Below are 26,952 nucleotides of genomic sequence, written 5' to 3' on the forward strand. Positions count from 1 at the left end.
AGCAAAAGCTAAAAGAATTCAGTGCCACCAAACCAGCCTTACAACAAATGCTAAAGGAACTTCTCTACATGGGAGAAAAAAAAGAGGTCACAGCTAGAAACAAGAAAATCACAAATGGGAAAGCTCACTGGTAAAGGCAAACGTAAAGTAACAGTAGGAAATCAGCCACAAACAAATATGATATCAAAACCAGCAACCGTGAGAAGAGTATAAATGTAGGAAATGGGAATTGCATTTGAAATGAAAAGACCAGCAACTTAAAATAATCTTGTTTATATATAGACTCCTATATCAAAACCTCATGGGAGCTGCAAACCAAAAAACTACAACAGATACACACACACAAAAGAAAAAGTACCCCAAACACAACACTAGAGTCATCAAATCACAAGAGAACAAAAGAGGAAGGGAAGAAGACTGACAAAAACAGATCCAAAACTATTAGGACAATGGCAATAGGGCTATAAATACTGATAATTACCTTAAATGTAAATGGATTAAATGCTCCAAACAAAAGACATAGACTGGCTGAATGAATACAGAAACAAGACACATATATATGCTGTCTACAGGAGACCCACTTTGGACTAGGGACACATACAGACTGAAAGTGAGGGGATGGAAAAAGATATTCCATGCAAATGGAAATCAAAAGAAACCTGGAGTAGAAATACTCATATCAGAAAAAATAGACTTTAATACAAAGACTGTTACAAGAGACAAAGAAGGACACTACATAATGATCAAGGGATCAATCCAAGAAGAAGATATAACAATTATAAATATATATGCACCCAACATAGGAGCACCTCATGTATAAGGCAAATGCTAACAGCCATAAAAGGGGAAGTCAACAGTAACACAATAATAGTGGGGGATTTTAACACCCCACTTACACCAATGGACACATCATACAGACAGAAAATCAATAAGGAAACACAAGCCTTAAATGACACATTAGACCAGATGGACTAAATTGATATTTATAAGGCATTCCATCCAAAAGAAGCAGAATACACTTTCTTCTCAACTCCACATAGAACATTCTCCAGGATAGATCACATCTTGGGCCACAGATCAAACCTCGGTAAATTTAAGAAAATTGAAATCATATCAGGCATCTTTTCCAACCACAACACTATGAGATTATAAATAAATTACAGTCAAAACTGTAAAAAAGCACAAACATGTAGAGGCTAAACAATATGCTACTAAACAACCAATGGATCACTGAAGAAATCAAAGAGGCAATCAAAAAATACCTAGAGACAAATGACAATGAAAACATGTTGATCCAAAAACTATGGGACAGAGCAAAAGCAGTTCTAAGAGGGATGTTTATAGCAATACAATCTTACCTCAAGAAACAAGAAATATCTCAAATAAACAACCTAACCTTACACCTAAAGCAACTAGAGTAAAAGAACAAATGAAACCCAAAGTTAGTAGAAGGAAAGAAATCATAAAGATCAGAGCAGAAATAAATGAAATAGAGACGAAGAAAACAATAGAAAAGATCAATGAAACTTAAAGCTAGTTCGTTGAAAAGATAAACAAAATTGAAAACCTTTTGCCAGACTCATTAAGAAAAAATAGAAGAGGGCTCAAATCAATAATATTAGAAATGAAAAGGGAGAAATTAAAGTGGACACCACAGAAATACAAAGGATCATAAGAGACAACTATGAGCAACTATATGCCAATAAAATGAACGACCTAGAAGAAATGGACAAATTCTTAGAAAGGTAAAATCTCCCAAGCTAGAATCAGGAAGAAATGGAAAATATGAACAGGTCAATTACAAGTACTGAAATTGAAACTGTGATTAAAAATCTTCCAACAAACAAAAGCCCAGGACGAGACAGCTTCACAAGTGAATTCTATTAAACATATATAGAAGACTTAATGCCTATCCTTCTGAAACTATTCCAAAAATTACAGAGGAAGGAACACCCTCAAGTTCATTCTACAAGGCCACCATCACCCTGATACCAAAACCAAAAAACAATATCACAAAAAAAGAAAATTACAGGCCAATATCACTGATGAACATAGATGCAAAAATCCTCAACAAAATACTAGAAAACAGAATCCAACAACACATTAAATGGATCATACACCATGATCAAGTGGGATTTATCCTAGGGATGCAAGGATTCCTCAGTATATGCAAATCAATCAATGTGATACAGCACATTAACAAACTGGAGAGTAAAAACCATATGATCATCTCAATAGATGCAGAAAAACTTTTGACAAAATTCAACACACATTTATGATAAAAACTCTCCAGAAAGTGGGGCTAGAGGGAACATACATCATCATAATAAATGCCATATATGACAAACCTACAGCTAACATCATACTCAGAGGAAATGCTTGCAGCTTTTCACCATTAAGATCAGGAACAAGACAAGAATGTCCACTCTTGCCACTTTTTTTCAACATAGTTTTGCAAGTTCTAGCCACAGAAATCATAGACGTAAAAGAAATAAAAGGAATCTAAATTAGAAAAGAAGTAGTAAAACTATCACTGTTTGCAGATGACATGATCCAATACATAGAAAATCCCAACGATGTTAACAGGAAACTTCTAGAGCTCATCAATGAATTTGGTAAAGTTGCAGGCTACAAAATTAATACACAGAAATCTGTTGCATTCCTATACATTAACAATAAAAGATCAGAAAGAGAAATTAAGGAAACAATTCCATTTACCACGACACCCTAAAGAATAAAATACCTAGGAATAAACTTAACTAAGGAGTCAAAAGACCTGTACTCAAACTATAAGATGCTGCCGAGAGAGATCAAAGATGACACAAACAGATGGAAAGATATACCATGTTCTTGGACTGGAAGAATCAATATTGTCAAAATGACTATACTACCCAAGGCAATCTACAGATTCAGTGAAATCCTTATCAAACTACCAATGGCATTTTTTTACAGAAGTAGAACAAAAAAATCTTAAAATTTGTATGAGACACAAAAGACTTTGAATAGCCAAAGCAATCTTGAGAAAGAAAAATGAAGCTGGAGGAATCAGCCTCCCTGGCTTCAGACTATGCTATCAATACAAAGCTACAAGTCATCAAAACAGTAGGGTACTGGCACAAAAAGAGAAATATAGAAACCCAGGCAGCTATGGTCAATCTACAACAAAGGAGGCAAGACTATACAATGGAGAAAAGACAGTCTCTTCAGTAACTGGTGCTGGGGAAACTGGAGAGCTACATGTAAAAGAATAAAATAGAACATTCTTTAACACCATATACAAAAATAAATTCAAAATTGATTAAAGACCCAAATATAAGACTGTATACTATAAAACTCTTAGAGGAAAACATAGGAAGAACACTCTCTGACATAAATTGCAGCAATATCTTTTTTGATCTGTCTCCTAGAGTAATGGAAATAAAAACAAATGTAAGCAAATGGGACCCAATTAAACTCAAAAGCTTCTGCACAGCAAAGGAAACCATAAACAAAATGAAAAGACAATCCACACAATGGGAGAAAATATTTGCAAATGATGCAACTGATAAGGGATTTATCTAGAAAATATAAAAACAGCTCATGCAACTCAATATAAAAAGAAAACCCAATCAAAAAATGTGCAGAAGACCTAAATACACGTTTCTCCAAAGAATAAAAGATGCTCAACATCACTAATTATTAGAGAAATGCAAATCAAAACTACAATGAGATATCACCTCACACCAGTCAGAATGGCCATCATCAAAAGTCTACTAACAATAAATGCTGGAGAGGGTGTGGAGAAAAAGGGAACCCTCCTACACTGTTGGTGGGAATGTAAATTGCTAAAGCCACTATGGAAAGCAATATGGAGGTTCCTTAAACAACTAATAGTGCTACCATATGATCCAGCAATCCCAGTCCTGAGCATATATCTGGAGATATATGGTTCGAAATGATACATGCACCCCAGTGTTCATTGCAGCACTATTTCCAATAGCCAAGACATGGAAGCAACCTAAATGTCCATAAACAGATGAATGATTTAAGAAGATGATGTACATATATACAACAGAATATTACTCAGCCATTAAAGAGAATGAAATAATACCAGTTGCAGCAACATGGATGGACCTAGAGATTATCATACCAAGTGAAGTAAGACAGAGAAAGACAAATATCATATGATATGGCTTATATGTGGAATCTAAAAAAATGATACAAATGAACTTATTTACAAAACAGAAACAGACTCACAGACTTAGAAAACAAACCTATGGTTACCAAAGGGGAAAAGTGGGGGGGGCAGGGCTAAATTGGGGGTTTGGGATTGACATATACACACTATTATATTTAAAATAGGAACAAACAAGGACCTACTGTATAGCACCAGGGAACTCTGCTCAGTATTCTATAATAACCTAAATGGAAAAGAATTTGAAAAAAGAATAGATACATGTATATGTATAAGTGAATCATTTTGCTGTACACCTGAAACTAACACAACATTTTTAATCAACCACACTCCAATATAAAATAAAAATTAAAAAACTTACAAACAAAAACCAAAAATGCCTTATTCACTACAGATATTTCCTGAAAGTTATTGTGTAATAGTAATAATGATAGTGGTAGTAGTAGTAATGATAATAATAATAGTAATAATAATACCTTGTATTTGTAAGGTTAAGTCATGTTCTAGCATATTTAATTTGGAGGACTGACTTTAGAAGTTAAAGCACATACTGAAGACTGCATTACCATTATTAATCTTTCAACGACAAACAAATCTCTAAATGTGTATTGAGATGAAAGAAAACTGATGATCAAGAAATGGAACAGCACTCTGCAGACAGGAAGAGTCTTTTGGGAATTTTCTATTCACCAGGGCTTTGACTGTTACCTATAAAGTAAAATAGTTAGCATGACAAAACATCTGTATATAGACTGAACTTTTGTTAATTCCTTTGGCTTCAATCAAAACCTTTCAAATTTTAATCTCCATAATTACTCAACACAAAGCTAACTGAACTTTGCTCTCTAAGTGATTTAAGGATTTTTCAGTAGTAATTCTTACTCCCTGATTTTTGCTTTGCCACTTAATTCCTGAATAAGGCCGTACTCCATGTTGTTTTATATTTAACAATACTCTTTTTCATAAACTGTTTTACTGGGTGAGTTTGAAGCACCCTTGCCAGGGGAGTGTTACTGTCTTCATTTAAGAATGAAGTCACTGAGACCAAAATGCAGGCACACTATCCAGTTTCAAGTGTGAATATTGGAGTTTTTCAAAAAATATGTGTGGTAGAATTTTTTTTGGTAACAATGTCTATGATGCCCCTCTCTGCATCCAAGCCTTTTGGTAGTGAATTCCTACATTAACTCTGGGCTTGGTCACATGACTTGCGATTGACCTATGGGACAATAGCAAATGAGGCATAAACAGAATTGAAAAAATGCTGGTCATTTGGGCATCCTCTCTTGCTGTTCTCTGAATTCTGAGACTTCCACGGGGATAAGCCTGCTAGAGGGTCAGCAATACATGGCTCATTGGTGTCCACCACTCAACCATCAGACAACTAACACCCAGAAGCAGAACTGTGAAGATGCCCAGCAGCTATGCCCAGATGCTCAAGCAAGTCCAGTCAATATCAGAAGAACCATTCACCTGAGGTCAGCCCAAATTCTAACCCACAGAATAATGAACTAAATATATGTTTGTCACTGAGTTAGGGACGGTCTGTACTGCAGCAAAAGATAGCAGATGCCACATAAGAGAGTAATGTCCAGATGGCTGACCTGGAGGGAAAGAGTTTAGTATGGCTTGAACTTACTTAGACTGTTGGTAAGAATATGCAGATGCATGCTCGTTGGATGTGTCCACTGCTATCTGCTGCTGCTGACCACTTGTGTCCTGGGATGAAGGTGCCACTGTCTGGGGAGAGGTATCAGCAACAACACCCTACGGAGGCAGTAAGAACACAAAAGTCTTATTGGCTTTAGCAAAAGGGCTTCTTGCAGATGGACTGTAGGGCATACCCATCTTCTATATGGCTTGAGTAGAGCTGCACTCAGCTATATAAAGCCACAGTAAGAACCCAAAGAAAAAACACAGAGCACATTTGGATAAGGGCTGAGGAATTTACCTCAATGTGTCACCAAGAAGCCTTGCCATCAGAAGACCCTGTAGCAGTCAAATGATGAGGAAAGCATTTTGCCCATAGTTAGAACTTTTAAATCATGGTTGCATAGAGCCACACTAAATAATGATTCCTTAATCAAAAAATTCATGCAGAATTCCTATAAAAACGTGTATATTTGAGCATTTTCCTGGGAATAAAGTAGTCTACCCTGTCTCTATGATCTGGCAAAATAATGGACTTTGACCTTCATAAAAATCTAACTCCACGTTTGGAATTCTTTTAAAAGGACACTGTTAAGTAGGGTCTCCCTTAAGCAATTTGATTTGTTTTATTTATTTATTTTCATTTTCCTTGATGTGAACTGGAATTCATTTAGAAGTTTCAGAAAAAGAAAGAAACAAGCATCCTTAATTTTGATTCCCTCCTCCCCTTACCATTTGAATGGCTTTTGTTTCTCACAGATGCCAACGAGAATGGATTTCTTGAGTTGGTCATCATTCAGAATGTGTTTGGTTCCGAGAGAGGTTTGGTAGTTAGTAGTCCTAAGGAGGGAATCTATCTGAATACATTCTCCTGGTTATACTTATATTATAGCCTTGGGCTTCTGCAGGGATATAGGTTTTTGGTCAACTCCCTATCCCTAACAAAAGCTCCCTGAAATTGTTCCTCAGAATCTGAAAATTCTCCCTTTATGAATTCAATCTTTTTTTTTCCTAATATACTATTTGGTGTTATGCATTTTGATGAACCTCCCACCCACATTGATTTGTGTGGATACTGGTGAATTTTCAATGAGTGTTTTTACATAGAAAATGAATCAGTGCTTTCCTTTATAAGCACAAATTCAAGGCAATATATCAGGGTATACTTATATAATTCTTAGTGAAATATTTCTTTTTAAATCCCAGATTTAACTATAATTAGACTGTTCCCAATAAGCAACACTGTCAAATGTGTCTCCTTATTTTATAGTCCTCAAATAGCTCAGATTCTGTAGATAAGCACACACATTTGGTCCAGAGATAGAGAAATGCGGATATGTGGCAGAGATTTATGCTTAAAGTCACCTACAATGTCTAGATTCATAATTTTCTTATGGCCTAGATGGGTTTTGATAGCTAAATATAGCAAAGAACATACATTTTAATCACATATTCTTGAAATTCTGAAAAGCCACTTAAAACCTCTTTAATACTGAAACATTCCTTGGGGACCATAGGTCTGGAACACATAAAAGATTTAAAAATTGGATCTCCTTGGTTTCCTAAGTGACAGGACACTGTCCTCTTAAATGTCTGTGCTTCCCAAACCTTGGTACGAGCAAATATTTGTCACACACTAAAAACAAGCAAACAAACAAACACTTCAAAAGATCTAATTTGGTCTGTAAAGATCTCACCCAATCTCTGTGGCTCCAGAGGTTGGAAGAGTCATGGTGGTCTCCGACAATGAGTGGTACCAACATGAGTTGGTTGGCCAACTCATGCAATGGCAATGGCGTGAACTCCAGAGGAGTCCCAACTAATGGAAGAAATGCACTGTGACCATAATGGCAAATGCACATCAGGAGAAAGGGAAGGGGGGGGCAAGAAACGATAACGGTTAGAACCAGAGAGAAGTATACACCTCTAAGTGTCTTACCACCATCCACATAGCCCTATGCCCTGCTCCTTTCCTATGTATCTTGCTGGCTCTGTCCAGTAAAATAATGTGTAGAGGAAATGGATTCAGCCCAATGGAAAGAGAGAAGGAAGGGACAAAGCTTCCAGTAAGGAAAATATGACTTTATCTTTCACAGTATCCATAGCAATATGAGTGGTACAAGTTTTTCTCTCTTGTCTGTAGGATGCCACAGTTCTGTCAAGGTTCACTGGCGAGAGCAGTGGTTCTTCATCTTTGGTACACATTAGAATCACCTAGCATCTTTTAAAAATCCTGGTGTCCAGTCCACACCCTAGACCCCATCAGACTCTCTGGCAATAGGACCTAGGCATCACTATTTTTTAAAGCTCTTGAAATAATTTTGATATGCAGAAAAGTTTGACAACCAGTTCTCTAATCCAGTCCCTCTCAACTTTTAATGTGCACCTTGATCCTTAAGGGATCTTGTTAAAATGCAGACTCTGAGTCAGTAGATCCCGGTGGGGTCTGAAAGTCTGCATTGCTAACAGGCTCTCAGGTGATGCTGATAATGCTGGTCTAGGGACCACTACTGGAGAAACAAGGCATCAGAGAACTAGCTCATTCAAATAGCTGCACATGTTTGCCTTCCTCTTTCTGAGTGTTTGTGGCTAACATTTGATAAGGTAGTTATTTGATCTCTGATCTTTTCCCTAAACATAAAAACGGCACTCCTCTCAGACCTGGGTACCAAATTTTGCTTATGTCATATGCAAAGCAAAACATAGGTATGTTCAAGTAAAGTACATATGTTCACAGAGTGAGTGTGCAACTTCAAATTTTCAAGCAGCATAAAAATCACAAGTAAGGATTTTGGGGGTTATGGTGGACCCCAGTGCATGTGGCTGAGATTTATCTGCCCTAACCTTGTTCTGTAAGAAGAGACAGACTTACTTCAATGGAAACAGCTGTCGGAGGCACAGGCGTGTACTGGGGAATGTAGGTCCCTTGCATAGGAGCGGCGGCAGTCATATACTAGAGGGAATCAAAGAAAAATGCAGGTGAACTTGGGCGTGCAACCAGTGAGAAAAGTGATATCACATAAGACTGTTTTCGATGTGTGGCCCCCCACCAATGCATGATGAAACTTAAACTTTATTTTGACCAAAAATAATGCAGTTCCTATCAACATAGAATAGTCATCGCTTACTGATTCAGTACCAACAGCAGCCCACCTCCCCGATGTCAGTAAAAGTTCATTCACCCCAACCCCTCACTTTGTCCTTTTGAATATTCTATATCAGCTCCCAAACATTTCACTTTCACATCTAAAACACAAATGCCAAGAGGGCAGGGATGACATCTGTTTTTTTCTCCATTTTATTGCTAGCACATAGTAGGCTCTCAACAGATTATTTGTTGAATGAATGAATCATTATATTGTGAATAATACTTTCTTTTCTAACTAAAGTAAAAGAGAGGAATAATGTACGAAATACTTATCTAGCAACAATCAGAATTGGTAAATGTCATCATTTTTGTCATTTGATCGCTTTTTTATATATAAAGGAAATAGAGTGTTCCAGATAATGTTGAAGTTGCTTTTCTTCCTTCCCCCCATTCCATGTTCATTTCACTGTATTTCCTTTTCCACTCCTTTAATTCTCCAAATTTTCTTCATCCAGATGAACAATACAACAGTCCAATCATTCTTCACTACATTGTAGTAGTCAGTAAAATATGTGTTGGAGATAACATGTATTTTGGCAACGAAAAACGGAAGCCCCAGTAAAATTATATGCCCACCTCCATAAGCAAAAAGCATGACCCATATTCCTATTTCTAATACACATACCCCCTGAAAAGTCAAAGTCCTACTCTTTGAGAATGGAATCTTCTATGAAATCAACTGTATTTCTGAGTTTCTAAACTTGAACATCACAAAATTCCAGAACCAGAACCATCTAATGAAAACAAGGTTTCTCAATACACAAAGCTTTAGAGGAACACTTTTTATGGAAAACTACAAGCCCATGATTCTTTGTTCTTCTAAATTTGCTGAGTTCATGTATTAAGGCCATGCATAAATGTACAAAACCTAAATTACAATGTTGTGCATTGATCGGTATTTTCAGTATCCAAGAGGCATGATAATTCTGAATCAAGGGAAATATCTGAATGGAGATTGATTCATCAGATGTTGTTGTTGTTGTTTACTATTCATAGAGAAATATAGCAATAAAGCAACTCTGGGATAAGTGCTTCTCCATCCTAAACTAAGCACTGTCTTACTACATCTATTTGCTAAAAACAGAGACAGCCTTAGTGAAACAACACTAAATCAAACAAACAAAACTGCTGCCTGTAATCCACGTGTTACTGCTGATAACAACTGTGTGCAATTCCTATGTGTACAAAAACAACCTTGTAATGTGTACCAAGGGCAGTTGTTTGCAGGGATTGGGGATATTACTAACTTAGCTTCATAGTTGAAAATTAGCAGAGGTTTCTGTGCCCCATCCTCTGTGTTCCCAGAGTGTTCATCACTCTTCTATTAAAATTGTCCAGACTCTCATCTCTCTAAAGGCATGGACCAAGTGTTACATGTCTCTGCATCTTCCAACACTCCACCCAATGCCTGGTACCTAGTAAATAATTATTCAATGGCTGAATAAAAGGACACAAGAAGAAAGCCTTCCATTTCCAATTACAAATCTTGTATGCCTCTTAGCTGTCAATAATTCTGAGTTCTCTATAGATATCAATTTCCCCACCCCTATAAAGTGTTTGTATAACCTTTAAACAAATACTTTAGCCCCCTCTGCTCGTCATTATTCTGTGTCCTTAAGCAGACAATGATTATTCAGGTATCTGACTGCTATCAATTTTTCAAATAAGTACAGAACTCTGGAGTCACATTTCAGCAAATATTATTTCATATCTAGTACCCATGGCAGGTGTCTGCTTTGCCAACAAAATTGCTCTAGAAAGTATGTTGGAGATAACCATTTCTTGGCCATTTCAGATAGGTGGTTTGCTTATGTCATATAGGTTTTAAACACCCCTTAATTTAGTATTACCTACAATGTATTTTTTTTTAGAATGTTAGCTCAACTGAGAAAAAAAGCTTTCTGTGTTCCAGAGCAATGCTGCACAATGTATCCTCTTTGCTATAGAGATAGAATTTTAAAACTCTGAGAAGTCAGGTTTTACAGAAGCCTATTTAAAGGAGATTTTAAATCAGTGTTTCTAAAACTGTTTCTGGTAGCACCTACTGATTTTGCTTAAAACTAGTACTCTCAAGAATATACTTTGAAAAAGGTTTCTTTAATTGAATATCAAAAATCCTAGTAGATCTGTAGCAAGTGGGAATGTGTTTTCACCAACAGAGTTAATGCTCTGGTGGCTCACGTTCTCCCCTTTGGTCATGGCTTTTCAAGATGTATAATAAATACACCAGTAAAAGGATGCTCCCTCACTGATCTGAGTATTTTCTATTCCTGAGTTAGTAATTCCAAACTTTGCAATTGTCATCAGTGAGTGTGCGTGTCCTCGACATAAGACAATGTCACTGGACATGGCTCGACCCACCCCTGCTCCACGGTCTGCATCGCTAAGGAGACCTTTCTGTGAACTAGATTTAGGGATGTGGGCTGGGGCCACACGTAGCACGGTTCACGACTTCTCATGAGAATCCACCTCAGTTTTAGACCTCCCTTGCCAAACTAGAGTTCTCAAGCAGTGTAGTTAATGAAAAGCATTTTGTGTCATTCTTAGCTAAGCTTCTTGAAATGACTCTGAGTTATTCAAAACCCCATCTGTGTTCTGTTCAGTAAAATCAGTAAATCTTCATACCTTCTGTGGCATTCAATGAAGTTGTGAAGGTGGCCCACACTGAACTGCTTATAGCATAAATTCAGAGTTTTATCTCTTTAGAACAATGCTGTGAGTTAGGCAGGATGGCTCACCCATTTTACAGACTGAGAAACTGAGATACACTGGAATAACTCCAGTTCTGTTGACACAAGATTCAGCCCACTTTTCAGTCTACTTCAGTACTCTTGAAATAAAATAACTAAGGTCCTAAGAGTTTCTATGATCATTACCATGCAAAATAATATCAACTTTAAAAAAAATAATAGACTTTAATAATTGGAGTTGCAATTAAGAAATATAGGATAATGCTGCCTTGGCTTTAACATTTTATTGTCATTTCATTTCCATAGATTTTTAAATTTTCACTATATACTCAGAATACCTAATTTTCTTCTAGAAAGGCTACCCTTGTGCTTAACTTATTTTATAATTTAATTTTATGCTACTCTTCAGAACTAATAGAGATTTTATAGTATAAATGAGATCAGCTCAGTTCAATGCGTTGTGTATGTGTATTTTTTAATTAAAAAAAAAAAACGCCCTTCTGGCTGCTCTTCTTTTTTTCTTTTTTTGGTGTCACAGAAAATCTAATAGAGCTGGAGAACATTGTTTTAAAATTAGGGATAGGCTTATTTTAAACAAGTCAATGTTATGGAGTTTTATACCCCGTAAGGCTATTCTCTCTCGATAAACGTTCGCAATGAAACTTTTCTGTGGTAGACATATATTTTCTAGGGTAAAGCCTCAAGAAGTGACAGCCTTGTAAAATAAGGCACAAGAACTTACAGGAAATGGCTGCAGCTATGTGTAAGATCAACTCTCAGCTTTAGGTAATTGGTGACAAATAACTCTGAACTTTCTTTAAGCATACAGTATGATTTCCTTAAGAGCAAAGATAAACTACAGTCAGACTTAATAATGCAGGCTGTACAAACATGGTTTAGATCTCAGTGCCTAAGATTGCTTTCTTTTCATTCAGCTAATAAATGACAAAAACCTAAAGAAGGACCTGTGATATAAAAAAAATCTGCCCTTTGACTTGATGAATTTCTGTGAATTACTTATTAAAACCAAAATAAGAATGGATGTCTATCCTTTAAGCTAATTTATTTTACTGGTTTTTCTCAAAAGCTAGAAAATGTCTTCCTTAATTCTTTCATGAGTACACATTATTTTGCATTTTGGGGGGATATAACGGCTGATGGGACCCATATTACAATGAGATGATGTAGATAAAATGGATAAATCCGTATAATATTTCCCCGTTGGTGGCAGCTTAAAGTTTTGACATTCATGGATAAGTTTTCTTTTTTGGTAAACAGTTCAATGATTTTTACATATTCTGAAAGCACTGGATTTTCACATAGAAGTACGTAGGAGATGCAAATAGCCATTTTCAAACCCACAGAATAAATTCCAGACTCCATCACTTCTTCCAAGAAGTCTAGACACTGCATCACCAAGACAGTTACATGAAGAGAGAAAAAAAATGGTGAAGTTGGAGAGGAATTCTGTTTTTGTCTATTTAATTTAGAACAAACTGTTTCTGTTACTGTGGACTCATTGATTATTTCTGAAGAAACAGAAAGTGAAAACTCCAAATTTTTAGTTCCTGATTTACTTTCTCTTCCCCCACCAAAGCAAAACAAATAAAAAACATTTTATATATTTCCCTTGAGCAAACTTTTCCTTTTATTTATCTGTAGAGCAAAGGAGTGGCAAGGAAATCCCCACATTTCAATCTTTGGAATTTCATAAAATAAAATAATTGATCAAACTTGCTCATTTGGAGTTATTGTTATACTATGTAGGTTTTAAATTGGTGCGTCTAGTCCTTGCTATAACATTCAAAAATCGGCTTAACAAATCTCAGCAAGAGTAGTTGTCCAGGTCCTATCAAACCCAGAAAGTCACTGAGAAGGATACAGGAAAGGAAGTTGAGCAGAGAAAGCAGAAATTGTGTTGGATGCTGCTAATAGCATGCAGTGTGAATTACTGTGAGTTCCATCTAATACAAAGTTACCTTTCATAAAGGAAGCTTGTGGGTATAGGGAACAACCTGAATTATGATTCATCAGTATCTGGTGAGCGGCTCAGGGGGAGGCCACAGAGTTACCTTAGGTAGAGGTATTCTGGGGTTTTGAGGATTATATTTCTTGGATTTGCAAAATTCTGTCATCTCAGAGCTAGGGAGAGGTTGGTGTACTTGGGGTGGCAAATTAGTATCATTTCACATGTTTACATTGGCTAAGTAGTAACAGCTGCCTGGAGTATAATTCTAAGAATGCCTTCTAAGTCTCCATGTCGCTCAGTGGATGAGAGACCATCCATAGCGAAGAATAGAGCTGAAGAGGGTCTCCTTGAAAGGAAAGAGTGCCCCCACTGGGGCACTAGGGCTGGACTTCTACTTGGAACTCTACTGCTCAGTTCTTCCTATATTCTTCCGCTCCTGCCAATGAAATGTTGGAGAGTAAAGTGGATACCCCCATAATAGTAATAGTGTAGGCTTTCATAATGTTTTATGTTAGTGTTAATTTATAGCCTATTTACTTTTTAAGGTACTAATGCAGAAATAACACAGTAGACATCTATGAGTGATGAAATAATTATCCCTAAAGTGTAGGTAGATGTGAATACAGATAGCAGCATAAACTTCACCTACTAGAAGTAAAAGCACCTGAAGAGGGAAGAAGACCAGTTAGTAGGCTTGATAGAAAGGGGAGCCCAGAATTTTTAGGAGTATGTAGCCTATGTTATCCTATACAGTTCACCAGAATAGTGCTAAACATAGCCCAGAGAGGTGTGCATTAAACTATTAAACAAAAAATACAGATTGTCGCCATTGTATTCTGGGGTGAGGCCTATTTGTTGCTGCCATACAGCAAAGAGAGGAACAAAGAAGAATCTTGGAGGTTGTTCTTAGATTGGAAATTTACAAAACCTCACCCACTGCAATACAGGGAGAAGTAGTCATTCCCACGGGATCACAGTCTATGGAGGCCTTCAACTGTGCAGAAAAAGCAATTTTCACGAATGTATGGGAAAAAAACAAAGCCCATTAAGTTTGAGCATGTGCACAGATCACGTGGTAGCAATAAAAAAAAAGATAATACTATGGAAATTTAGCTTATTAAGACACTATGTCTTAAAATTTGAACTTGAAACAACTCCATATAGATATCATGAATTCCTTCCTCCCCTCTCCTCAATTTTTCTGTGATGGGTAACATGAAATATAGAGAGAGATAAGAGAGATTCCGTGAACCACAAAGACGACTCAGGAGATAAAGAAAAGTAAGTCAGATAAAACTGGGAACTAGAATGGAGGCAATTATGAAAGCATATTCACAGTGGAGCAGCAGGAATGAAAGACTCCTTGGGCTTAGTAGAGAGGGGAGGTAAGTAGAAAAGATAGTAAAAGAATATTATGAGTAAACTTATGTCAATACATTTGACAACTTAGATAAAATACACAAATTTGCTGAACAGCACAATTTAGTAAAATGGATGCAAAAAGAAATAAAAAATCTGCATAGTCTACATTTACTAAAAAAAAGAAATAAATTCAGAATCCAAAACCTTCCCAAAATAAAATCTTCAGCTTCAACTGGCTTCTCTGGTGAATTTTCCAAACATTTAAGGAGTAAATAATAGCAATCTTGTATAAATTCTTCCAGAGAGTACTAAAGAAGGAACACTTTCAACTCATTTTATGAAGTAGCATATTCTTTATATCAAAATTTGAAAGGGACATTACGAGAAGAAAAAACCATAAAAACTACAGCCCAATGTCTCTCATGAATATTTATAAAAACTTCCTAAGTAAAATTTATCAACTCAGTGAGATATATATATATATAATATATATAATGTTCAAGTGGAATTTATTTCAGGATTGCAAGGTAGGTTTAACATTTGAAAGTCAATCAACATAATTCACCATATTGACAGAATAAAGAAAATTATATGATCATTGTAATCACTTAAAATATATTTTATAAAATCTAACGTCTGCATATGAGGAAATGTCTTGGCACACTAGGAGTAGATGGAAACTAGGAATATAAGTCTGTAAACAAAAAATTTACAGCTAACCTCACAGTTAATGGTGACACACTGAATGCTTTCTATTTGGATTTTGGAATAAGATAAAGATGTTCAGTATCATCTCTTCTAACATTGTTTAGAGATTCTAGGCAGTGCACTAAGACAAGAAAAAGAAATGGAAGCCATAAAGAGAAAAGATCACCAGAAGTGAGAAATTAAGGAAACTGAGAGGTGAAGGTGCTCTATTGTAAAATTCCAATAATTAGCAACATTCAGTAAAATTGTATTGAGCCCCTAGTATGTGCCAAATACTAAGTAAGCATAAACTATAGTCTTAAAGCATGGGTTAGGCAATAGGACCTGATAGAGCCCAGAAAAAACAGATTTCATTACCAACCCATTGGATGTCCTGGATAGTTCCTTTCTCCTTTATTATCTGACATATATAAAGCTATTTAGTTTTATATATTATTCATTATTGCCAATTTTACATTTACCACAGTATCCAGGAACAGATTAAGTTGGTCTACTGTATTATTACTTTCTTGTTAGTCTTCCCTTGTATTTAAATTTCCTGTCTGTTTATACCATCCTTTTTGTTTCTTAACATTCTCTATTATTTTTGCTTATTATTATGGTTTATTAATTGCAAAGAATTAAGAGTCTCTGTAAAGTAATGACCTCTTCAAATAAGAGAGGCTGTTGAGGTCAAATCAACATTTACTTAAATCTGCCTCTAAATCTGCAAGCTTCAAGAAGAAAAAATCACTTTAACAAATGACCTGACTGACCTATTACCTGGATAGCTCTTTCAGAAACTTAAATGAACACACAGGCTAACAACTAACACCCTCAGCCTCTCAAGGCTCGCTTGATCTTTCCTCTAGGAAAACGGAGTTTGCTTCTTTGTTTTGGAAATGAAAGAATGGAGGGACTTTGTCAAGAAGATAGACAAGTCCTCAATGTGCCTCAAAGCTTTGTTGTTTTCTACTTAAGTCTGTGACTAAACCATTAAATTGGGCTAGGTGAGGACACTTCAGACAAACTGAAAAAGCACTCATTCAGGCTGACACACACACACAGTAAATTCCATTTCCACACAAAAGATTTCCTCTCAACCATCTCAGACCCACTCTTCATAAATTCTAGCCATTCCAGTGAACTAGAGTAGACAATGAAAGTCAACAAGAGGAAATGTTGAGGGTGCCCTTTAAATTGTCCTTTAAAACAAAGTTCAGTCTCTACAAGAGTCAACAAACATATGCTTTTTGTGTGCGTTTGGTTTTGAGTCAAGAGACTTTCAGGGGTGGAACCTGACCTACTCGACTAGATAGAATATTCACATTAGAGATTGATCTAAGACGGGTGGGGAACAAGTGAAGGTAAGAAGGAAGTGGGGAGAAGCAGGGAAGATGGGGTAATGTTCTAAATAAGGAGGAAAAAAAATATAAAGCAACAACAAGTTGAAAACTGCAAAAGTAGAGCATAAAGCTATTTGAGAAAAGTAATTCTAGGAACTGTACATATTTAGGGGGAAAAAAACCAGATTGGAACAATATTACCCTATCCATGTGAGCATATATAACTTTGGCAACACAAAAGCATAATAGAGGAGTTTCTACTGAGCTACAGATATTACCATTCTTGCCTCCAAGGATGTGTTCAAAGTAAAGAGTTAAGGGCAAGGGATAGGAGGACTAGCAGGAAAGAGACCTTCTGGTACCAGAGTCCAGATTCCACTTTTTGCCACAAAAATTGAAGAAAAACTTGTTTGATAACAGCTGTCAAACAATGGATAGACAAAGGACATCATCTTGGGGTAAATTTCAACCCACTCCCATTGAGGTCTTAAGAAGCATCGTGAACTGCACCATCTCACTTATGTTCAGCTTTACCCCCATCCACCTGCTCGCGGTTTACTTGAGTTGTTTAGCATGATGGTTAAGAAAAATCTCAATTTGTAGCTATAAATTTCTTAGTGCGTTGTAAAATGGAGTCAAATATTCATACGCGAAAGCGTTTTTTTTTTGAGAAATATTAGTCAAATAATGCATACAAGGCTCAGCATAGAGCTGGGTATATACTAACAACCTAATAGATAGGAACAGTCATTACTATTGGTTTTATTTTTATTGATATTATTATTATGACAAGATGGAAATGTCACTATCTTCATAGTTTGGCAGGATCAGAAATCAGCTTAGGCAGGAAATGTTCATTTCTTTCTCTTGGAAATTACATTGATAAGACACTTCGTATCAACAGATGCTCCTAAGGCATGGGTGACAGACACTTAATGTACGTGAAGAGATAGTTATAAATGGAGGGAACTTGTGTTTCTGAGATAGAGGGAGAGGGAGGAAGCCTGGAGGAGCTAGAGGAAAGTGGGAGGAGAGAGGTGGCCAGGAGCACGTGGAGGGGAAGGGCTGGTGGAATCCCATGGTGGGGCAGGGGGGCGCTGAAGGGCATTTTAAGCACAGGGATGAATCTTTATATTCAGTTTGAAATTGCTTACATGTCCATCACATGTCCATTACTGAACATGACCCAAGCCTTCCCTAATGTTATTCTGAGTAGGAGTTTTGTGGGAAAACTGGAAAGAGGGTGAATTTCACATCGGAATCAGTGTGGAGTAGACAGAGCAGACACAGGTGACTATATGGTCTCAAAAACATAAATACATAATTCAGAAAGCCTTGGACTTCTAAAGGGCATGGGATTGGGGGTTCCAGACAATCTTATCTGGTTTCATAGTATTTCAGGATCCAGTGACATATGGGTTACGTTCTTAAACAGAGAAAATAGACTTGGATACAGTTGACTCAAAAAGACTGAAAAGTTGCCCCAAATCTTAGTATTTTCTACCTACTGGAGAAATAAATAAAGGGTTGGATCATTGAGAGAAGCATCTAAGAAGCAGTTCCAAAAAGAAATAAAAGCAACAGTTATTAAAAAATATAAACAGGAAGACCAGAAGTGCACTTTTTAGGGTGGTGGTATAGAAGAAGTTAGGCAGTAAAGGTCAAACAGAAAGAAAAATCAGTATAGATACAGACTATTCTTAATTTCATTTCCATATTTTCCTTGGCCTGGTCCTACCATCTGACCTTGATTTCTATATCCCAGGAGACGTTAGCTTCTGTTTAGGACCTGGGAACACTCCTTCACAAACTCACAGGTTACTGTGGACACTGCTTTCCTAGAATGTTAACTATAGATTTTTCTAGAGTTTAGGTCCTGTTTTTCTTTCTCATGACCAAGGCACTGTGTTTCCCACATATCATTAAAAAATATTTATGAAAGCCAACTATGTTTAAGATGTTATGAGTCTTGTTTCTCCAAAGAAGACATACAGATTAGGCACATGAAAAGATGCTCAACATTGCTAATTGTTAGAGAAATGAAAATCAAAACTACAATGAGGTACCACCTCACACCAGTCAGAATGGCCATCATTAAAAAGTGTACAAATAAGAAATGCTGGAGAGGGTGTGGAGAAAAGGGAACCCTCCTACACTGTTGGTGGGAATGTAAGTTGGTGCAGCCACTATGGAAAACAGTGTGGAAGTTCCTCATAAAACTAAAAATAGAGTTGCCATATGATCCAACAATCCCACTCCTGGGCATATATCTGCACAAAACTATAATTCAAAAAGATACATGCACACATATGTTTGTAGCAGCACTATTTACAATAGCCAAGACGTGGAAACAACCTAAATGTCCATCAACAGATGAATGGATAAAGAAGATGTGGTATGTATATACAATGGAAAGAAGGAAATAATGCCATTTGCAGTAACATGGATGCAACTAGAGATTAGCATACAAAGTAAAGTAAGTCAGAAAGAGAAAGACAAATACCATATGATATCACTTATATGTGGAATCTAAAATATGACGCAAGTGAACCTATCTATGAAACAGAAACAGACACACAGACATAGAGAACAGACTTGTGGTTGCCAAGGGTGGTGAGGGGGGGCGTTCGGGGAGGAATGGAGTGGGAGGTTGGGGTTAGCAGAGTCCTACTGTATGGCACAGAGAACTATCAATATGTTCAATATCCTATGATAAACCGTAATGGGAAAGAATATTTAAAAAAAAGGAATGGGCCTTCCCTGGTGGCGCAGTGGTTGGGAGTCCGCCTGCCCGTGCAGGGGTATGCGGGTTTGGGCCCTGGTCCGGGGGCATCCCGCATGCCGTGGAGTGGCTGGGCCCATGAGGCACAACTGCTGAGCCCAGGCACCTGGAGCCCGTACTCCAGGGCAGGACAGGCCACTGCGATGAGAAGCCCGCGCACCGCAACCGAGAGTGGTCCCCGCTCGCCGCAACTAGAGGGGGCCTGTGCGCAGCAGCAAAGGCCCAACACAGCCAAAAATAAATAAATAAATAAATACATTTATTTTAAAAAAAAGGGAATGTAAAAAAAAAGGTATTATGAGTCTTATAGGGGCAGATATAAACCAATCTCCTCGATGAATTTCAGGCACTCTTATAGAAAATAAAAATACATGGGTTTTAGTTTACTAACAAATATGCTTAATTCTTATCTAAAGGATATTTATAAAACAAGAAAAGAAACTTAAAAAGAGGGATCAATGACTAAACCGTGACCCCAGATCAAAAGTGAAAAATCGAAGTCTATAGTAAGTGTAGATTCTAGACAGCAGGGCAGGAGGAATGATAAGAGGGCAGGTGCAGTGACCAGTTATTTTCAACCACTCAACATCCATTTTCCCTTCCCAATGCAACCTGTATTTCTTTTGGGAATTCTTATGCCCGCCCCCCCTTCCCCAATCATATAATTAGAATGTGACTGACACCACAGTTACTATACCCGGATCCCCTGTCCAGAAATGGATGAAAATAACCCTTGCAGAACCAGTGAAACTAGAGAAGATGTTTATTAGAAATTCTGGGAGAGGAAAATATTCTTTTGTGTAGAAACTTCTAGAAATTACCTTTTCTCTTCCTTTGGCATGTAAGTGTGAGCATGTAAGGGCATCATTGCTACCTTGACAATGACAGGGAGGAACGGGTAGGCTGGGTTCATCAGACGTGAGGCTGTGAAGATGATACACGGCTTAGTAGAAAGAAAACAGGTCTTTAGAGACATCATTTGAGCCAGTTCTCTCTATGGCTTTTCAGGTACATGAATCAATGCATTTATTTTTAAATTAAATCTTTTTGAGCTGAGTGTTTAATTATTCCTGTGGTAGAGGAGGTCATATGAATTTGAAAGGGGAAATTAGGCAAATGAGAAAATGAGTTTAAAAAATACACAACATCCTCAGCTCTGATAGAACTGCCCAGAACAGCGGGTCAGGGGTAGCACAGGCCTCTGTTGCCTTGCCTACTAGGCATTTGGTCCTCTCATTCTGTCAATAAAACTCAACTGCTTACAGAGCCTTCTCTGACATTGAGAGTTGGCTCTCCCTTTCCAATGTTTATCCGAATCCAATTTGCCTAATTACTTTAAATATTTTTCATTACTATTTACAGCATCTCAAGAACTTTTCCTAATTAGGAGACACTAATTAGCAGAATTTTTTGAGGTTTCTGAAGAAACTCATATGGAGAATGCCCACCATCATTCTGCAACGGCCCTGCAACTAAAATGGAAACAATCTACCACAGTGCCTAAAATTCCACCCTGGGATTAAATGTTAACTCAGTCAGAAACTGGTATTTTACCATATAACTGGCCCTCAAAAAGGAGCTGGGAGAATCCTGAGAAACAGACTGAGGCTAGTTTTGATGAAGGGAAGAAGAAACTATAGGATTAGAGTTGATGGGACAGGCCCCAGGGGTATAAAGTTCTGAGGTTTTTAGAAAAGCCTAGGAGAAGAGAATATCAAATGGAGTGTGGGGATCTGGAAGAGTCCCAAACTATCCCTTTATTTGTATTGACCCTGAACGGGCCACCAAGTACTAGATCTCAGGTATCCTGGTATATTTCTGCTATCCTATCACTCTATTTTCTTACCTGATTGGATTTCCCAAACTTTTCCAGTGTTTACTACATGTGGGATCTCCCCAGGTACCATTCATCGAACTTGTTTGTTCTGTGGATTTTGGGGAGATTGACTTTCCTAAACTAAATCTTGTTTACTGCCTGTGACCCAAGTATCCTGTTTCTATCAGACACCTTGTGTAAATTCTGAACTTGTACGCTAACCTCAGTAAGTTACCTTAAATACAAATACCTCATGAGGGTGAAACAAATCTGGATATCTGCAGGATTTTAGTGAGCATTGCAGGAAAAGACTTTGCACTGGATTTCTTTTACTCAGTATCTTCCAAATAATATTCCACGGAAGGCTCTTCCAAGGAATTTTTTACAGCTGTTCCACAGTCTTGTTTACTCTGAGTCAAAAAATTTGAAAAATGATGGAATAAACCAAGCTAAGCAGGTATTTTCATTTTTCTTGCAGATGAGGTTTCCTTTCTCTCTTTTTCCTCCTTCCTTCTTTATATCCACTGTTTTTTCCCCTGCAGTATCTCTCCATCTTTAGTTTGCAAATATTTATTGTGAACCTACAAGCGTCTCTAAGAAGACAAATGCAGTTTGTTATACTTCCCAGAAGTGCTGGACCTCAGCACTTTTAATTTTTTAAGTACAGTAACATCTCATGAGATGGAGGCGCAGTCTCTAGGACCCTGGTTCTCAGCTTTGGCTTTACATTGGAACCACCTGAGCCATTTGAAGAAAATACTGATGCCTGGGGCCCATCTGCAGAGAACCTGATTGAATTGGCCTGGAGTGCGGCCTGGGCATTAATATTTAATGCTCACCTGGTAATTCCAATATGCTACAGAATTTAAATCTGCTACCCTAGGGGCTGTTTGGAAAATTATGCTTAAATATGTTCCCCAAGGAAATCTATAATTCACATAAATGATCAAAAGATTAATTAAGTATAAGTGATAGATTTATGTTGCATACCCTGAACTTCTATCATTCTTCCTTGGAGGATCTTGCATTAAGAAAAGGAAAATAAAACAGAAAAAAAAAAAATATATCCCCAAAGGAACTGAAAACAATTGTGAAAGGCACAGGAGGTAAGTAAATATATGCCCCATAAAATTTCTTCCCAATTCTACCCAGGATTCTGCAGGCACTGGCAAAGGGTTGGGGGGAGGGTGAAGAGGAGGAGAGAAAAGTACAGCTATCCTCATTAGCCATAAGTCACAGTGAGTCTGTAGACAACCAAGGTCAACTTGGGTGTGAAATTAGGGGCTCAGTTGAAAGCTTTGTTTCTAGTTTTATGTATTTTAGAAATACAAACAGTGAATAATCAGGATTAGATGCTGCCAGTTACAAAAAGAGCTTTAATATCCAAGTATGGAGTAATCCTCTTAGCTGTATTTCATACCAGTGGAAAATAAAAAAGACCAATTTAGTTACTGTCCTAATTACTAGAGGCTCAAAGGAATGTGCTGGGGAAGAAGATGCTTGTTGACAATGTATGAGTCCTTTCCTGGACTCATGGGCTGCCATGAGTCCTTTAAAAAGGACCAAGACTCTTATTATAATATATATGTGTCCTTGGTCCTTTTAAAAATGGAGTGAAAACTCTTGACATTAGCAAGACCTCCCTGAAGTATGAAGTATGAGTATGAATATAATAGAAAGGGGAAAAGAAGACCATAAGCACTTCACACCCAGGAATTACTGCTGTTTTGTTTGTAAACAGTGTTGGTTCCCTCCCCTCCAGATTAAGAGAGAGGATTGAGCTCCCATTCTGGTTTGGGGTCTTAATAATCCTAAAAGTATCTCCTGGGAAATAACCGTGCCCTAGTGAATACATACACTGCACCCATGTGCCAGTTCACACGGTTTCTTTGTCCCGGGAGTTCCTAAATATTTCATTACGGGCCATGAGCCTTGATAGTTTTGAGTGTACTGTGTAAATTCAATTAGGGATTTATCTCTTTCTCCCCAAGGACCCACTCTACTCAGATTCCAACCTAAGTCCAGTTCTGTTGGTCTTTAAAAACACATCATGCAGAAGGAAGGAAATCATACAAGACAACAACCATATATGATAGAATTCTGGAAGGAAGGAAAAAGTTGGAATAATAGAGGATAATAAGCATTTCTACTTTTATTCTATCATAAATTTAATCCTCCATTGTCTTAAGTGGTTTTTCCTTCCCCCATTCACATGCATGCCTGTGACTGGCTGCTTGGCTGGCAGCTGTGGTTCTCAAACTTGATTGTGCCTCAGAACCACCTGGAGGGCTGTTAAAGACGATAGTGCTGGGTCCATGGCCAGTTTTGGATTCAGTCTGTCTGGTGTGGGGCCTGGGAATTGTATTTCTAAGGTTCTCTCGTCTTCTCATTCCGTCCCTGGGAGTGGATTGTGGTGCGGAAGAGATGATGAAGGTCACCCACTGCCCTTCCCCAGGCTTCAATGCATTGGTTGTAACACATGCTTCAATACTCATCTTCGTAACACATAACTTAGCGATTGTAGTAAAAGGCCCGTGGGGCTGATGTCCTTTGCTTTGGCTGAGTGGTTGCATTCCACTCTTCATGAGATTCCTAAGGAAAGGTATTTTAGGAACTGGGCTGTATACACACGTGTGCACTTTAGCATTGTGTGGAATTAGCCCTTCAAATAAACTTGAAGTCTAAGTGGCTTGGGTGATAAGTACGAATGCCAGGGGTGTAAGCTTTAAAGCAAGCAGACACCTTATAAAGTATCAGCAAAGGGCAAAATAATTCAATTGAGTTTAGGGGATTAAAAAACCCTCAAGTGTGGCCTGAACTAGCTGAGTTCAAGGCCATCAATCAAACAACTTCCTAAAGGAATGAAAATAACAGGGGGGTTTTACTACATGACTGCTAAAAGAATGATAATAATAATTTTTTTAAAAAACAGAAGGGCTACATATTTTACATTTATATCCAGTTTTATAATGAAAAATAATCAAGGGGAAAACATCTCTTTAAGAGTAAGAAATTCAAGAAGCTAAAATCCACAGACAGAAACAACCAAACAGAAAGGTTTTCAAAAGACGAATTGATTTTTTTTTCTTTATGAAACTGTTAATCTGCAAGAATTTTCAATGTCATTTAGAAAACAGTTAAATTCCTTATGGACTGTCAGGACAAATTGGGCCAAAACAAAATGAGAAAGAGAAAGGGGAGGAGAGCACAAACTTTCCTGCTAGATGAAAGGGTGCCTTGTTTGATCCTGGTTGAAAATCCTACTTAAGGGAAAACAGCCTTATGTCCACTGGCTGGCTGCCTGCCTTTTTTCAGTAAGCTCTCAATATAATAGTGCGTCACTAATGGATTGGGTATGGCACTTTTCCATTTCATTAATGAAAAAAAGCTAAAGGCCATTACTTGTCCTGATTACCATTCACAATGATGGTGGGGCACTTGGATGCATGTCTTCCAGAGAATCTGCAAAAGGCATGACATACGCCACTGAAGAATTGATTTAAGAAATGACACACACATACAAATGAGGCAAAAATGCTACATCACTGAGACCAGTATGTTTGCAGTGGTGTCCATATGAGAGACCTGGACAATGAAAAGGGTATAAAAGTACTTTCAGAAGGTGACTGGGGAATCCATTATAATGATGTTGGTAAGATAAATAAATGTGATGACTATCTAGGGAAAACAACTAACAAAAATGAAACCTTCCAGATAAGTGGCAGTGATAAAGGGTAGTTATAGTCCTAACAGACACATTGTAGATTTCCACCAATATTTTAAATTATTTCATATAAAGATCCTCTCAGTAATTCTGCTTTCTCCAAATCCCTTCACCTTTTCTCTTACTTTCTTGTTCATGAGATTTTTCTATCCCATTCAGAAAGCCCTCTACACTTATTCATTCAAATTTCCAAACTTCTTGGGAATTCAGAATCTGTTTTCCTCTTGCTATTTTCATCTTTTGAAGTTAAGGTTAGGATTATACACAATGTGTTTCTTGCCATTCAGCATTCTTACAAGTAGGTATTATTTATTCAATAAACAAATATTTGTTAAACACCTACCCTGATACTACTGGGTCATAGAGAAATAAGGTAAATAGAAGTAGTCCCTGCTCTAAAGGAGTTTACAGTCTTGACTCTAGAGAGAAAGAAAGGTAATTTAGCAGAAAATGATGATTTAGTGCGTTAAATTTTATGATGGAGATATTCCCAGGGATCTGAGGGAATAAGAAAAATGGGCAACTCTAGGACAAGATGGAAGGATGAGGGAGACTTCTAAGGAGAAGGAAACATGGAGACAAGCCCTGCAAAACCAGCTACAGATCCCTGCTGAGAAAGCATCAAGTTGAAGCACAGAGGAAACAGCATTCTAGCCAGAGGGACTGCTCATAGTTACCATACTCTCACTTATATGAAGACCCTGGCGGCTTGGCCCATCCTGGGAGCTGAGAGGAGTGCCCTCTGCCTGGAGCACAGGAGGAGTAAGAGGTGAGTCTGCAGCTGCAGGTGCCAGGCTCAGGAAGGGCTGTGTACACGGGCTAAGGACTGAGGCTGATGTTTGGAAGGCTGTGGAAGGATGGGAGGCAGGTCATGTGTGTGGTAGAAAGATGGCTCTGGTGGCTATAGAGAGAATGGATTAGGGTGGGTGAAGACTTGGATCTGCAAAACCCATGAGATGGATGCTGCACTAAGCCTGCAATGGAGGACCGTTAATTACAGTAACTTTCTGGGGGAGAATGTCCAAACTTTTAGACCTTTTAGAGAAAATGCAGGCATCTGACGTGTCTCCCCATTTTGTCTTCCACAGTGATTTGGAGTGAAAGCCAATGCTGAATTCTTTAATTGAGGGTGAGTCTTTATTTAAGGACTGTTTTAGACTCACAGACATAGAGAACAGACTTGTGGTTGCCAAGGGGAAAGGGGAGTGGGGGAAGGAAGGATTGGGAGTTTGGGACTAGCAGAGGCAAACTAATGTATAGAGAATGGATAAACAACAAGGTCCTACTGTATAGCACAGGGAACTATAGTCAATACCCTGTGATAAACCAGAATGGAAAAGAATATAAAGAATGTATATTTATGTATAACTGAATCACTTTGCTGTACAGCAGAGATTAATACAACGTTGTAAATCAACTAGACTTCAATAAAAAAATACTGCTTTATTTTCATCAAAAATTTGAGCTTTAGTGCCACCAGAAATAATAGGAATAGCACAGTCCTTGACCTCCAAACCTCCACGGACCTACAATCTAAAAATGGGGGTAGAGAGTGGTGAGGAATGTACAAGTGTCTATACAACAGGAGCCCACAGAGGGCTTTG

At 37.6% G+C, this 26,952-nt stretch overlaps 1 protein-coding gene across 10 annotated transcripts in view; it reads right to left on the reverse strand.

Annotated features, from left to right (window-relative positions):
• The window catches only part of RBMS3 (RNA binding motif single stranded interacting protein 3), a 705,499-nt gene that overhangs the window by 14,179 nt on the left and 664,368 nt on the right, over nt 1–26,952 (reverse strand). For 6 of the 10 annotated variants that reach the window (XM_068558019.1, XM_068558022.1, XM_068558021.1 and 3 more), the window contains 2 exons: nt 8,697–8,777; nt 5,814–5,941 (listed from right to left, as the gene is read on the reverse strand). In XM_068558019.1, the coding sequence (XP_068414120.1) occupies nt 5,814–5,941; nt 8,697–8,777 (209 nt within the window). Of the gene's footprint in view, nt 1–5,809; nt 5,942–8,696; nt 8,778–26,952 lie in introns of those variants that run through there. The other 4 variants (XM_068558024.1, XM_068558020.1, XM_068558023.1 and 1 more) reach the window with 1 other exon arrangement.

Source organism: Eschrichtius robustus, chromosome 12 (genome assembly GCF_028021215.1).
Source record: "Eschrichtius robustus isolate mEscRob2 chromosome 12, mEscRob2.pri, whole genome shotgun sequence".
Classification (NCBI taxonomy): domain Eukaryota; kingdom Metazoa; phylum Chordata; class Mammalia; order Artiodactyla; family Eschrichtiidae; genus Eschrichtius; species Eschrichtius robustus.